A 14964-nucleotide genomic window follows, 5' to 3' on the forward strand; every position below is an offset into this window, starting at 1 on the left:
CAAAAGGTCATTAAAAAGAGGAAGAAGAAAAGACCAAGGTGGATGACAGAAGAGACTCTGAGTATTTGCACTGGGGTGACAGAAAGCCAAAGCAGAGGGAAGAAATCAAGATATTAAAGAGGTGAACAGAAGATTTAAAAAGTCAGCATGGGAAGATAAAGTATTATATGAAATGTGCAAGGAGCTGGAGTCAGAAACTAAAAAGGACCAAACTCGCTCAGCATTTCTTAAGCTCAAGGAACTGAAGAACAAATTCAAACCTCAAGTTTCAATACTTAAGGATACATTGGGCAGAATATTAAATTATCCAGGAAGTATTAAATGAAGATGGAAAGAGTATACAGAGTCATTGTACCAAAGGAATTGGCAGACACAGAAGAATTCCATGAAACAACATATGAGCAAGAGCCTATGGTGATGAAGGAAGAAGTTCAAGCTGCTTTTAAAGAATTGACAGAAAATAATGCCCCAGGAATTGATGTATACCAATTGATGTATTTCATCTAACAGATTCTGCCCTAGATGTGCTCACCAAGTGGTGTCAAGAAATCTGGAGGACAACCACTTGGCCAAATCTATATTTGTTCCCATTCCAAAGAAAGGTGATCCAACAGTGTAGAAATTATTGAATGCAACTTCATTTTCAGAAACACAAGAGTTCTCTTGTTGGGTAGGATTATAATTGTAATTCATTTATTGGTCCTGTTAATGAAAAATTAATTTTCAAAGGTTCATGGAAATCCAAAACCTCTGTAAAAAAAATTTAAGTAAATAAAAAATTATAAAAAAAGTGAATGTTTAAAAAAAAACCATGTGATTAGAATATTTTTTCAAATTTGAGTCTTTTTTAGGTGTATATAATAACTAAAACATATTTAACATATTATGAGTTTCTTAAATCAATGGCTGGAAATTCCTGCAGAGAAATGATCCTTTTTCTAAATGGATCAAAGTATTTTAAAGAATAAAAATAGTAGCGTAGCAGGAATGATAGTAGTAGTGGTAGTAAGACTATAAATCTCTTTGCAAATTTTGAGATGAAATATATCTGGTAAAAAACCTGCGTATAAAAAAGACATAAACGAATGGAGAATACACCAGATTTTAAAGAGGGAGATCCTATGTGTTTTTTTCTAAGTGAAGTTGAATACTTTCCTAGAATTTCTGTATAAAGGAGAAGTTTGCTTTCTTTGAAGATATAGCCATGCCAGCTATCTGCTACTAAATAAGTGATGTAAAGCATCTGTTTTACAAGCTGTTCTTGTGCCAGAGCGCTGAAACGGCACGGCTTTTGGTGACAGAACTTAGAAATAGACAATTTATGCTGAGACTGTTTCACTGGAACAAAGCACTCCCATAGGCTGGAGCCACAAGCATCTGTTTCCTAGTGCCAGAATGCAAAGTGTGCAAAAGTCATGCATTATAGAAGCATAGATGAAAATAGTATGTGGAGATTATTCACAAGAAGAAATATAAAGGCGAAAGACTTGGCCAGGTTTTCTATTCATAGATGCTTGTTTGTTACTTAATGTCTATCAGCTAAATGTTTTCTAAATTGTTATCGTCTTCTCAATGGTGGAGGAGGGATAAATGCAAAAAGTTAATTTATTTCTAAATAAAACTAAAGGAAACTAGGTGATGTTTAATGTATTTCTCAGACGGGTAGCATAGTAATGGAATAGGCCTTCTCAATCTTAGTTCCTGAAGGTGATGGACATAGGAATAGGCACATGGAATAGTACATAGGTAATTTAAAAACAGACAAACCTTGAAGCGTTTAGGTAAACTTGATCTCTTATAGATCGTCTGTTCTTACATCTTCTGAGGAGCTTGTTGGTGCAGCAATCAAAGCTTTCAGATGCTGATCAAAAGACCAGCAGTTCAAACACACCAGCCACTCTATGGAAAAACAGTGAGGCAGTCTTTCTACTTTGGCTTACTGTTCCGATGAGTAAGAATTAACTGGATGCCAGTGTTGGGGTTTGTTTGGAAACATCTTTTACTGCATTTGTCATTATTTAATGAAACAACCATAGTCATAAAAGATACTTAGTCCATTGCCTCCAAATTGATTCTGGGTAATCAAGATCCTCCATCAGGTTTCCCAGGATCCTTATTGGGGGAGACTGCCTCATTTTTCACCTGCAGAGCACCTATGAGAGTCAAACTCCTAACCTTTCAATTAATAGCCCAATCTATAGCACATTATACCATGTACGCTAAAGACAGTTAAAGTCCTAAAGTAAATGATAACTAAATTTTTGTATGTTTTAGCTATATAAAACTATATATAATGCTTTTTATATGTAATATTATAACATATATAATATGTTGCTTTTTTACATACCTTATGATAGTTGGAAATTCATCCCTGATGTCTGAGGCTATTTGTTTATCAGTGGATAAAGGTGAAAGAAAATGAAGAACATGAACAGAGAATGTGGTTGAGATGAAATGCCAAGTTACCCTCTTCTCTTTCTTTTTATAGACATGCATATCATTCAGTTTCAACTCCCCCTGTTTACCCTTCTAAAAATGTTGCTGACCTGAAACTACATGTGACCACTTCGTCTCTCCAGAGTGCCGATGCTGTTGTCATCCACCCTGGGGCCATGCTTGCTATGTTGGACCTCCTGGCCTCTGTTGGGTCAATGACACAGCCAGAAGTAAGTTTAGACTTGCTGGTTCTTTGCAGGTTTTAATGCATATGTGAGTGTGAGTGTGATTGCGTAAGCAAGGCGCTAGTGGCAAGAATGACAAAAAGTGATATGCACCCATCTCCTATCACATACTCAAGTGTATATTTCTATTTTTATTTACATTTTCATAATGAATAGTGGATGTATAGCTATTCAAGCACAAATCCATTCTTTAAAATGCAACCTAAGTGGTTACTTCTAGTCCTCAAAGCCTGCTCAGCAGTTGAACTCAGTATATGACAACGAAAAGAAACTGACCACATTGACACTATTTTTTTCTGGTTTTGATTTCTGGTGCTCAAGAATTTGCATGAAATGAAGTTTAAGTAACTCTTTTTGTTACTAGAATTTATGTGGCTCCTGAAGCCTGTAGCATTACAAGTGTAACAATAAGCTTCCCTTTAAGTTGCTTATTTTGCAAAAGTTTTTGTATTTTTATATACAGGAAGGCATACTATTGGTTTTGGAATAATACACAAAGACCTCAAAGAGAATAGAGTGTAGCTAGTTTTACCTCTAGCAAAAGGAGAATAGAACATTTTCTTCACATTCCTGTTCTAAAAGTGTTCTGTGACTTTTAGCCAGATATGTAATTTGTCTGAGTTTAGTGTGACTCATGTTAAAAAAATAATAAAAATAAAAATCTCTTTTAAAACTCTCTTTAAAAGAATTAAAAAAAAACGATTTCATGTTAAAAGATGTTTTTCCTATGGAATGAATAGTCACCTTTCTCACTAAGAATGCCCTGTTGGTAATGGTTTTCCTTGTTGGCTTTAGCATGCTTTGGACCTTCAACTTGCTGTGGCAAATATTTTACAATCCCTGGTGCACACAGAAAGAAACCAACAGGTCATGTGTGAAGCCGGCCTTCATGCGCGACTGCTGCAGAGATGCAGTGCTGCACTGGCGGACGAGGACCACTCTCTTCACCCGCCCCTCCAGCGCATGTTTGAACGATTAGCCTCTCAGGCCCTGGAGCCCATGGTGCTGAGGTCAGTGCGTCCTTCACATTGGAGTAGCTCACAATTAGGGATGGCTGTTACGATTCAGGAGTTCTCACTTCAGTGAGCATATTCTCAATTAGCTATGGGCAAAAACAAAACAACAGCAAAATATAGGCAGATGCTCAAAATGTAGCACTTAGAAACAGATCTAACATTAATAATGATAATATAGCGTATATTTAAAAATAGGAATAAGAAATGATTTATACTTAAAATCTCCTTGTCTAGACAGTTTTCAAGGACCATAGGGGAAAAAAATTATTTAAAAGTAACTATAGGCAAGTATCATTGTTTCTCCTGCATTATAGAAAGATTGATGTTGTTGCTATATACTATCAAGTTGGAACTACCCATAGGTCACCCTCCGGATTTTCAGAGGCAGTTAATCGCATGGGAGGAGATTGCCCATCTCTCTCCGCCGAGCAGCTGGTGTTCTTGAACTACATGCCTTTAGAATTGCTGTGCAGCTTCTTGCCAGTAGGCCATGTAAAAATATATTTCTTGGATGGTTATTAAATTGTGATATATCCATACCATAGAATGTTATTCAGTAATACAAAGTAACAAGCTACTATTGTCAGGAGAGGCCAGTCCTTAGAAAATGACTTTAGAGAAATGATCAGAGAAAGAGAGGAAGACTCAAAACAAAGTGGATTAACACAATTACTGTAACAATGGACTCCAGCATATCAGAGATGAGAAAAGTGGCACAGGACAGGGCACAGTTCAGATCTGTTGTTCGTAGGATAGTTATGAGTCATCGGCATCTTGATGGCACTTAATGATGACAGCAACTGCTATGCAACAACTGCTCAAGGGCATTTTGATTAATTTTTTAAAAGACAATTTAAATAGGTTATATTCGTGTGATTTCATTTACATAATATTCTGAAATGACTGACTATAGAAATGAAAAACAGATAAGTAGTTTCTAGGAGTTAGATGAGTAGGTGTGACAATAAATAGTTAACAGCCGGAACTTTGTAGTATCTTGACTGACTGGCAGTCATACGTGTATGCATCTATGAGAAAATAGCAGTGAACTATCAGCCATGCATCACACCAATTTAATTTCTGAGTTTTGATACTCTACTACAGGTACCTAAGATGTGAGGAAACTAGTTGAGGTACATAATAACCTACGTTATTCAGATGACACAGCCTTGCTTGCTGAAACTGAGGAAGACCTGAAGCATTTGCTGCAGAAATTCAAGGCCTGTAGTAGTCTTCACTGTGGATTGAAGCTCAGCATCAAGACAAAGATTCTCACCACTGGGCCAATTGGCAGCACAATGACATATGGAGAAGAGACTGAGGTTGTTAACAGTTACAGCTTGCTCAGCTCCACAATCAACACTGTTGGCACCAGCAGTCAGGAAATCAAAAGATTAATTGCATTAGGCAAATCTGCTGTCAGAGACCTTTCCAGAGTACTGAGATTCAAGTACTAAGGTGCACCTAATCTGGGCCATGACAATTACTTGCTATTTATCAGAGAGCTTGATAATGACTAAGAATGACAGAAGAAGAATTGATGCCTTTGAGTTGTGGTTCAGCATACCATGGACCACCAAAAAAACCCCAGTCTATTTTTTTTCATTTATTTTATTTTTTAAAATAATTTTAATGAATATTTACAGCCCAGTCTATTTTGGAGAGGGTGAAACCTAGTTTTTTCCTTGGAGAGTAGACTTTTAAAGCTCCATCTCACATTCTCTGGTCATGTGGCCAGGAGGGACCAATCCATGGAGAAGGACATCATGCTCAGAAGGGTGGAGGGACCGTGCAGGAGAGGAAGACCCCAGATCAGTTGGATTGATACAGTGACAAGGGCAGTGTGTGTCAGAATCAGTGAGCCTGGCTCAGGACAAGGCAGGCTTCAGAGCTATTGTACATAGGGTCGCTGTGAGTTGCAGGTTACTTGATGGCATGTAACAACAACAACAATAACAGTTAAAGTACATGAACTTCTCAGCACTATCTTTGCAACTTCCCAAGCTACTAAAAGTATTTCAGAATGAAACCCAATGAAGTGTTTCTTAAGAATTCCTACTTTTATAAAAAGTTCTTAAATATAAGTAAATATAAATGATATGTACTTAATAAACTTGACTTAATAAAAACAAGAGCTAGATTTGATTCACTTTGATGAAAGAAGCTAATGAACCAAAACATTCTGTTTACCAGTAATTAGAAATTGTTTCTAAGTGCTTCATTTTTAGGATATGCTCTTACTTTTTCTTAAATGGGCAACAAGTGTAGAGTCTTAACCAGTGAAGTGACAGTAGGTGGATTTCAATTTTTAAAAGATTCTGATCACAGTGAAGAATGGACCAAGTTGGGACAAAGTGGACATCAGAGGAAACAGTTCAGAAGTTATCTCTAGATCAGATACTATCTCCAGTTCAGATGCTATCTCTAGTTCAAATGCTATCTCGGGACTAGGAAAGCTACCTGATCTGGGTGGTGGCAGCAGGAATGAGGATAAGAGGGCATATTAAAGGCATTCTCAGAACAGAATCGCTTTCTCAGGATTAGAAAAACTAGCTGGTCTGGGTAGTTGCAGCAGGAATGAGGATAACAGGGCAGATTAAAGGCATTCTCAGGGAACAGAATTTTTTGAAGGTGGAAAGTGAAATAAAGGAAGATTCAAAAAGTGTTTTAGCTTGGTAGAAAATACAAGTTACAGTTTAGGGTAAAAAGCGAAAATTTAATCTCAGATATGTTGTCTGTCACATATTCCTGACAGTGGATTTTGAGAGGTAAGTTGTTATGTACATGTCAGTCATGGGAGAAATATAGGCAGTCTCCTCCCCTGTGGGTTACAGCATTGTAAACCCAATGAGAGTCAGCTGTAAGTCTGTTCCAGCATAACACCAACTAAGAGGGTTACGTAATAGATTAAACCTTAAAGAATTTTCCATTGTTTTATGGTGAGTGTTTGCATTTCTTTTATATTATAGCTAGTCCGTTACACTGAATTCCTCGTTGTATAGTTTATGAATTATATAATGTTCTTTGCTTTGTTTTTGATTTAGGGAGTTTTTGCGTTTGGCCAGTCCTTTAAATTGTGGTGCCTGGGACAAAAAACTTTTAAAACAATATAGGGTCCATAAACCAAGTTCACTGAGTTATGAGCCCGAGATGAGAAGTAAGTGCTTTGAAGTTCTCATTTTTGTTTGTGTCATAGCTGGAAATCATATATGAGGAATAGACTTAAATGATGTTAATCTATAGATTAAGACATGCATAAAATGATTTCAATTTCACCTTCCTTACATAACAGAAGATCATAAAAGAGTTTGGAATCATCTGATAAAATAATAAAATCTTAGAAACCTAAAGTGCAAAATCATCTTGTCTAATCTTTTCACTTCATACATGAAGCAGCTTAAACACAGAAGTATAAATACCTTGGTCAAAGATATTGATTCTCAAACCTAGATGTCCTGTCCCTTAAGATGAGTGTCCTATACCCTATAGCCAGGCTGTTTGTATAACAAAAGAAGTCCCAATATGTATTAGGGAAATTAGGCACTAGATAGTTCTCTGATTTCTATTGATTTGATATTCTATATAACCATAGTTATAACAAAACTTGTTTTTCTTTTGAACTATGCCTATGTTTAATAGTAGAAATAATTGGTAACATTACTATACTTTAGAATTGAATCTTTAAATAATATTTTTTCACATACAAATTTTTCTCTTTCATTCTGACTTAATAAATAATACACTTGGATTTGCCATTCATTTCTTGGATTTTCAAAGGTTGAATAGGAAAATAGCCTTAAAAATAATAGAGAATATGTTTTAAGAAACATATGTAAGGCCTAGAGGTGTCAGAAACCTTGGCACTTCCTGTTGTTAGGTGCCGTTGAGTTGGCTCTGACTTATTGTGGCTTTATTACTGTTTTTTGCCTTGGAATCAGAACCAGCTTTGGACTCACCCTCCAGTGGGTTTTCAGAGGCAATAGGTTTTGAAGGCACAGGAAAAGATTGTTGCTCCTTCTCCTGTGGAGCATCTGATGGATTTGAACCATGTGCCTTTGGGAGTGCAGTGTAGCTTCTTACCACTAGGCTCCCAGATCTCAATCAGTAAAACTTTGCTCACTCTTGTGCCATCCTCACAATTTCTGCTATCCTTAAACTGATTTTGGCAGTCATTGTGTTAATCTGTCTGGTTGAAGGTCTTCCTCTCTTCTCATCTTCTACTTTTCCAAGATTGGTGCCCTTCTCCAGACACTTGTCCTCTCCTGAAAACATGCCTAAACGATGTAAAATGAAATTCACTCTATTTGCATCCTGCCTACACTTCTAAGACTGAGTTGTTTGTTCTTTTGTAGTCCATTTAATACTTAGTACTCTTCAACCTCACCACAATTCAGACACATCAGTTCTTCCTTATTCATTGTCCAACTTTCCTAAGTATATGATATGATTGAAAATACTGTGGCTTGGGTCTTCAAACTTCATTCTTCCTCTAGAGCTCTTCAAAATATGTGTAATTTCCCAATGCACCACATCTTTTGATTTCTTGACTTCTATTTCCCACAATGTTGATTGTGAATCCAAATAAAATGAAATCCTGGATAACATCAGTATTGTCCCCATTTATGATGATAATTACCCATTAGTCCTCACCACTGATCATTCCTAGAAACTACGGTTGAAAAAATGGTAGATACCAGATCATGTATGATGCTGAATGAAATTTATATTTGGTAATAATTCTGTCTAGATGTTAGAGAATTGTTTGGAACTTTTAGAATAGAGTGGTTGTTGTGTTCCGTAGAGATGAAACCAACCCATAGCTGAACCTCCAGAGGGGTTTTCAGAGGCGAATCTCATAGAAGGTGATTGTCCATCCTTCTCCTGCAGAATTGGAACATCATGCCTTTGGGATCGCAGCAGAGCTTCTTACTACTAGGCCACCAGAGCTCCCTAATAGTGTGGTATTTGAGAGTTCCAGTTTAGCATTTTTGTTATTGTAAGTGGAGAAAGACAATTAGGTTGATTAGAGGACAGTAGCGATAGGGAATCAGTGATGGAATGATCCAGAGAAGATGAGACCAGTGAACTGTTCACTTGGAAAAGAGTGTATGTCTTTCTCAGAAGATCTGTAATTTCACTCTTCAAAATAGTCATTGCTGCCTAGACCAAACGTTATTTGATTTGATTAACAAGATGTGAGTTGCAGAACAATTAGCTGTAGCAGAAGGGAGAAATAAATTTAAAACACTGATAAAATATTTGAAATGATACACCAAGGAGTATATTCAGGTCAGGGAAAGAAATAAAAAATTCCAGCTAGTGTTAGACTGAGAGAAAAGGATAGATCACTAGTTTAAGGAAAAGTGGATAGATAGGAGGAAAAGAATGAGAGAATTTGAGGTGTAAGCTTGGAATAATAGGGAGGGAAACAGGTAACGACAATGGCTGTGTTTAGCTTATGACATAAGATTATGTTTTTTTGAGTAAAGTAGAAATTAACTCTGGAAAAAAGGAGCTAAAAGTGAGGTATTAGGTTGTTCTTGTGAACATTATTATTTGCCAGTAAAATGACAAAGGGTAATTTGGAGAAGACAGAGGAACTAAAGCTTTTTTTTTTTTAAAAAGAATAAAATTAACCAAATAACTACTAGGGGAGTAACAGATGAGTTTCAGGGAATGGCGTGTGATAGTCCTGCTGCTGAGGACCCTCAAAGAGGAGGCGGAGTCTCTGCATGAGGCTGATGGAACAAGCAGAATACAGGTAGTCCTCACTAGGCTGACCTGGTCATGGGCGAAGCGATGGAGAGTGTCATTGTCCCGGTGAACAGTCCATCTACCTGCTTTACTTGAGAGCTGCGGGAAAGCATTTTCTCTGGAACCCAAGTTATACTCTTCTTTCCCAGTGCTAATTCTGTAGTTGTAATCTCACAGTTAATGTTGTATCACTTGTGGCTGTAGTTTCCTTTTCGATAAATTATGATGAATGGGACAGAATGGCAGATCTGAAAATATATTGGTATACTTCAGCCTTTTCGAGTTTGGGCTGAGAATTCTGAAGTCAGAAAGATTATGTCATCTTTGGCCATTATTGAGATAAATATACTAGTACTTTTCCTGACTTTTTTCTTTCCCTGTAAATGATTATTAGTGAATAAATATAGTATTGCATCTTAGTTTAATTGGAAAGCAGAGCTTTGCAGCTTCTCAAATCATTTCCCTTTTGCTTTTTGTTATTTTTGTTCGTTAACAGTTCCTTAGAATTGAGTTGTAATCTACATTATAAAGAGTGGAAAGGAAATCATTACTGAAATTATTCTATCCAAGGGAATATTGGAAATATTTATAGTTATCTAAATGGTCAACTCAGCTAGTACTTTTCATGTAGCTGAAAATAAGCGAAAATATTTTTGGTGCTACAGCTTTATAAATTCTGTTTTATCTATACTATTTGCAGTATGTTTCTGGGGAAATGTAATTATTCCTTTTTAAAAATTTTTATATTTCAATTCTTGGTATTACTATTATTTCTAATATTTGTAGGAATTGCTTAAGTTTAGTACTGTTATGTTCACAAATTTAACCCTAAAAGTTAAAAGGAAAGAATGAAAAATAAGGGACAAGTTTTCTGCTTTTATTGATATTTCTGATAAGAAAAGATTACCTGTTTCTTACCATCTTGATGCTTCCAGAATATTTTCTTCATGAAAAGAAATAAAAATAATTTTATAAAGTAAAATTTCAGCTTGATTTAGAAATAGCTTTAACAATAATTTGTAGTTAAATTACTTTTTGCCAGGGCTCAGGTGGTAATTGATGATGATTTTTATTCTCATTTTTGCTCTGTATTATCTGGCATTTCTGCAATATGTATATTATTTCGGTAATCAACTAAAGAAGGAAACATGCTATATAAATTTTACAATGAACATGAAGTGTATTAAAGGTGATAACTAGTGTTTAAATCTGAAAAAATATTTTCATATTGAAACTTAATGAGTTATTTTAAAACATAATGCATGAAAATGATTGTATGAAAAAGTATGAAGAAAGTGTTAAACACAATGTATATGAACTTTGCAAGCAAACCAATATAAATTAGAAAATAAAAGTCATTTAAATGAAGTCATTATTGAGAAGAATCTACATAATATTTTTCCCATGATATTTTCTTTGGCTTACAGGTAGTATGATCACATCTATGGAAGGTTTGGGTTCTGATAATGTTTTTAGCTTACATGAAGATAACCATTACCGGATAAGCAAGAGCCTGGTAAAGTCGGCTGAAGGAAGTACTGTTCCCCTGACTAGGGTCAAGTGTCTGGTCTCCATGACAACCCCACACGACATCAGACTTCATGGGTCATCAGTTACGCCAGCTTTTGTTGAATTTGACACATCCCTTGAAGGGTTTGGGTAAGAAATTTGCCACACAGCCCAGCATTTTTTTTTTTTCTTAAAGCCTCATATTTACCTTGGAAAAGTATTTCTTTGGTTTTATATTCACTTGATTATAATGTATTATACTGATTGTTTTGCTCTGTTGTTGCTATTTTTTTGCTGCCACGTCAAAACCCACACATAGCTCACCCTCCAGTAGGTTTTCAGAGGCCTTTAATCACACAAGAGGAGCTTGCCCATCCTTCTCCCAAGGAGCATCTGATGAATTAAAGCCACATGCCTTTGAGATTGCAGCGCAGCTTTATACCACAACTCCACTGTGCATTTTCTAAAACATGAATTATTTTATATCATTTTATGGTTTTTAGATTTGTTATTTTAATTGTGAATTATAATATAATTATAATACATAGATTGGTAGAGTACCTACCTAAACCCCTTGCCATAGAGTTGATTTTTACTCAGAACAACAGGGATCAGCAACTGTGAAACACAGTGCAAAACTGACCATGGCCCAGGTTTGTAACTAAAGTTTTGCTAGAACACAGCCACACTTATGCAGGCCTGTATTATCTATGACTCCTTTCAGATGGTAATGTCACACCCTTTTATGGCCTTTATGTAAAAGTTTGCTAATTCCTGTTGCTATAACTAACCCCTAGCTGACCCTCCATTGGGTTTTCAGAAGCAGCTAATTGCACAGGAGGAGATTGTCCATCTTTCTCCCATAGAGCAGCTGGTAGACTTAAGCTGCTTACATTTCATTGGTAGCTTAGTTATTTACCACCAAATCACCAGAGTTCCCTAACTCCTAAGAGAGTAAATTTAAATTTTCAGATTATTGTTGATGCTGTTTTGTACCATCAAGTTGGAACCAACCCAAAGCTTCTCCTTCAATAGGTTTTCAGAAGCAGTAAATCCTACAAGAGATTACCCATCAATCTTCCATGGAATAGCTGGTAGATTTCAACTGTGTGCCTTTGTAATTGCAGTGAAGCTTATTACCACTAGGCCACCAGAGCCCCCTAGTATATGACAGACTGTGAGATTGACTACCCTATATCTCATGATCCTGTTCCTCATATCATCTAGCATAATATCTTCTATGTAAAATATTAAACGTCAATGTCTATCACTTTGTTGCTTGTTGTTGTTAGGTGCCATCAAGTCAAGTACAACTCACAGCAACCCTGTGAACAAAAGATCTGAACCCTGTTCTATCCTATGCCATCCTCACACTTCCCAACACACAAGACCCCATTGTGCCAATCACTGCATCAGTCCACCTCATCAAGGGTCTTCCTCTCCTTTGCCTACCCTCCACCCTTCTTAGCAACATGAACTTCTCCCAGGAATTCCCTCTCCTAGCAACATGCCCAAAGTATGTGAGGTGAAGCCTCATCATTCTTTCCTCCAAAGAGCACTCTAGCTGCACCATCTCCAAGATATATGTTTGTTCTCTTGAAAATCCATGGGATGTTCCGTGCTCTTCTCCAACACCACAGTTCAAGGGTGTTAGTTCTTTTTCTGTCATCCTTATTTGCTCTCCAGCTCTTAGATGCCTGGTAAGTGATTGGAAAGACTATGGCTTGAATCAGATGCACCTTAGTCCTCAAACTGACATCATCATTCTTCAATAATTTGGAGAGATATCTAACTGCAGATTTTCCCAGTGCAATACGTCTCCTTATTTCCTGTCACTACATATGAGTAAAATGAGTTATTCCAAGTAACAGAAAAAGCTGTAATAACTGCAGTAGTAGTAGATAATCCATAGACAATCTAAAGGAGTTTGTGATGTCTGTCAGTGTCAAAAATAAGCCCAAATGCTAGTGGAGAAGATTGAGGTCTCTACTAGTTGTTAGTAGATTTGCATGCATTTCTCTAAATCTTTAAATTACATTTTAACCACATTGTTAATGTATATCATTAGTAAACAGTGAATGATTAAATAGTTTGAGATATTAACGGTAGTGAGAGGTAGAAGACACATAAGTAATTTTTTCATAGGTGATAGACTTGTTCTTGTTTGAATTTATATATTTGTTAAATTCAAGGAATACTTAAATTGGTATGTTTTACTAGAAAATATTCCTTTATTTTTATGTACATACACGCATATGTATATTTTTAAATTTAGTTTTAAAATGGTACTGGTGTAGATTTATTTTTTTTAAGTATATCATTCTATGTTGTTGTTGATTGTCTTCAAGTCAAGCACGACTCATATGAACAAACTGCCTGAAGCCTTTCTATAACTGTTGACATCAGAGTTCAGAGGCATGTTGATTAGGAAGGGGATGTGACTCCTGCTTCCAAACCTGTCTTAAACTGGGAGATTTTCCAAACACTCTATACCATGGACAACCAGTTATGGCATTTGACACCCTAGTGGCACAAGTTTCAGCATTCCAGCAACCCTAGGTTACCTTGGTACACCATATTGACAAGAGTGCTATACCACTTAGAAGAATGTTCCTTAAATAAAAAAAAAAAAGAAGAACAAGAACAATGTTCCTCCAAAATACAATAACAGCCAACTTTAAATACAAAGGCCCTCCCTCAAGGTCTTGTTGACTCTATAAAGAAGAGGCTTAAATAAAAAGAACAGCCAATATAGTATGTTGTTTTAGTTATGTGCCATTGAGTCACCTGCACTGTACAGCGACCCTATGTACAGCAGCTCTGAACCCCCTGCCTGTCCTGAGCCAGTCTCACTAATCCTGACCCACCAGCCCGCATTGCCTCAGTTACTGTATCAGTCCATCTCATCTAAAGGTCTTCCTCTTCTGCTCTGTCCCTCCACCTTTCTGAGCCCTAACATAATTAAAGGAAAAGTTTTGCTGGGAACGTCACTGTACTTTCTAAACTGTTTTATCACTGTTTATTTTGTTGTTCTTTTCATAAAAATAGCTATTGATTTCACTGTAGTAGGCACAGGGATCTGTGGTGGCCTAGTGGCAAGAACATGAGCTGCAATCCTGAAAGCACACCTTTCGAGTCCACTGCTGCTCTGTAGCAGAAGGCTCGGCAGTGTCCTCCTGTGCGATTAACTGCCACTGAAAACCCGCCGGAGGGCCAGCTGTGAGTCAGTTTTGACTCGATGGTACACAACAACAGGCACAAATGTGATTAGAGGATTAATATTTACTGTTTATGTTCTTTTTCTTTAATAGCTGCCTGTTTCTGCCCAGTTTGGCCCCACATGCAAATAGTGCTATCACGACAGGTCTCACTGACATGGCTGTGGTGAGCGGCATTGGTTCCGGTAAATATTACTTTCAGTATGTTTATGAGATTCTTTTCCTTTCTTTTTTCTTTTTTTAATCTTCAGTTTATTTAACACTTACACGCTTTTGATGACTTCTTTTTTTAGATGTAAGTATGTGTAAAAACAAGCTGTTTGGTTATTATTTTTCTCTTTTTACTTTAGGTGAAAGATTCTTCCCTCCTCCCTCCGGCTTAAGCTTTTCCAGCTGGTTCTGCATTGAACATTTTAGTTCTCCCCCACACAACCACCCTGTCCGACTCCTGACTCTTGTGCGCCGAGCAAATTCCTCTGAGCAGCATTATGTGTGTCTTGCCATCATTCTGTCAGCAAAAGATCGGTCGCTGATTGTGTCCACCAAAGAAGAACTGCTCCAAAACTATGGTCAGCATTTGTCTTTTTCTGTCTTTTGATTTTAGAAGAATCAAAGTTCCACAGTCGCTTTAAGGTCCAGCTGGTAATTCTTGGCCAAGTGAAATTTCCCTAGTATAGGACAGGTTCCATGCGGTCTTAGATATTGTTTGTCACTGAGCTTTAAGCCACATTCAGAAGAGACCTAGAGACATCAAAGTGCAGCAGGTGCCTAATACTAGGGAGGCTT

At 36.8% G+C, this 14964-nt stretch overlaps 1 protein-coding gene across 1 annotated transcript in view; it reads left to right on the plus strand.

Annotated features, from left to right (window-relative positions):
* WDFY3 (WD repeat and FYVE domain containing 3) overlaps window positions 1-14964 on the plus strand; it is a 245607-nt gene that overhangs the window by 81730 nt on the left and 148913 nt on the right. Inside the window, exons 13-18 of the mRNA XM_006885255.1 lie at window positions 2489-2666; window positions 3477-3691; window positions 6742-6854; window positions 10879-11110; window positions 14272-14363; window positions 14529-14747. Of these exons, the coding sequence (XP_006885317.1) occupies window positions 2489-2666; window positions 3477-3691; window positions 6742-6854; window positions 10879-11110; window positions 14272-14363; window positions 14529-14747 (1049 nt within the window). The remainder of the gene's footprint in view (window positions 1-2488; window positions 2667-3476; window positions 3692-6741; window positions 6855-10878; window positions 11111-14271; window positions 14364-14528; window positions 14748-14964) is intronic.

Source organism: Elephantulus edwardii, unplaced genomic scaffold, assembly GCF_000299155.1.
Source record: "Elephantulus edwardii isolate Elephantulus edwardi_28Jun2011 unplaced genomic scaffold, EleEdw1.0 scaffold00042, whole genome shotgun sequence".
NCBI lineage: Eukaryota > Metazoa > Chordata > Mammalia > Macroscelidea > Macroscelididae > Elephantulus > Elephantulus edwardii.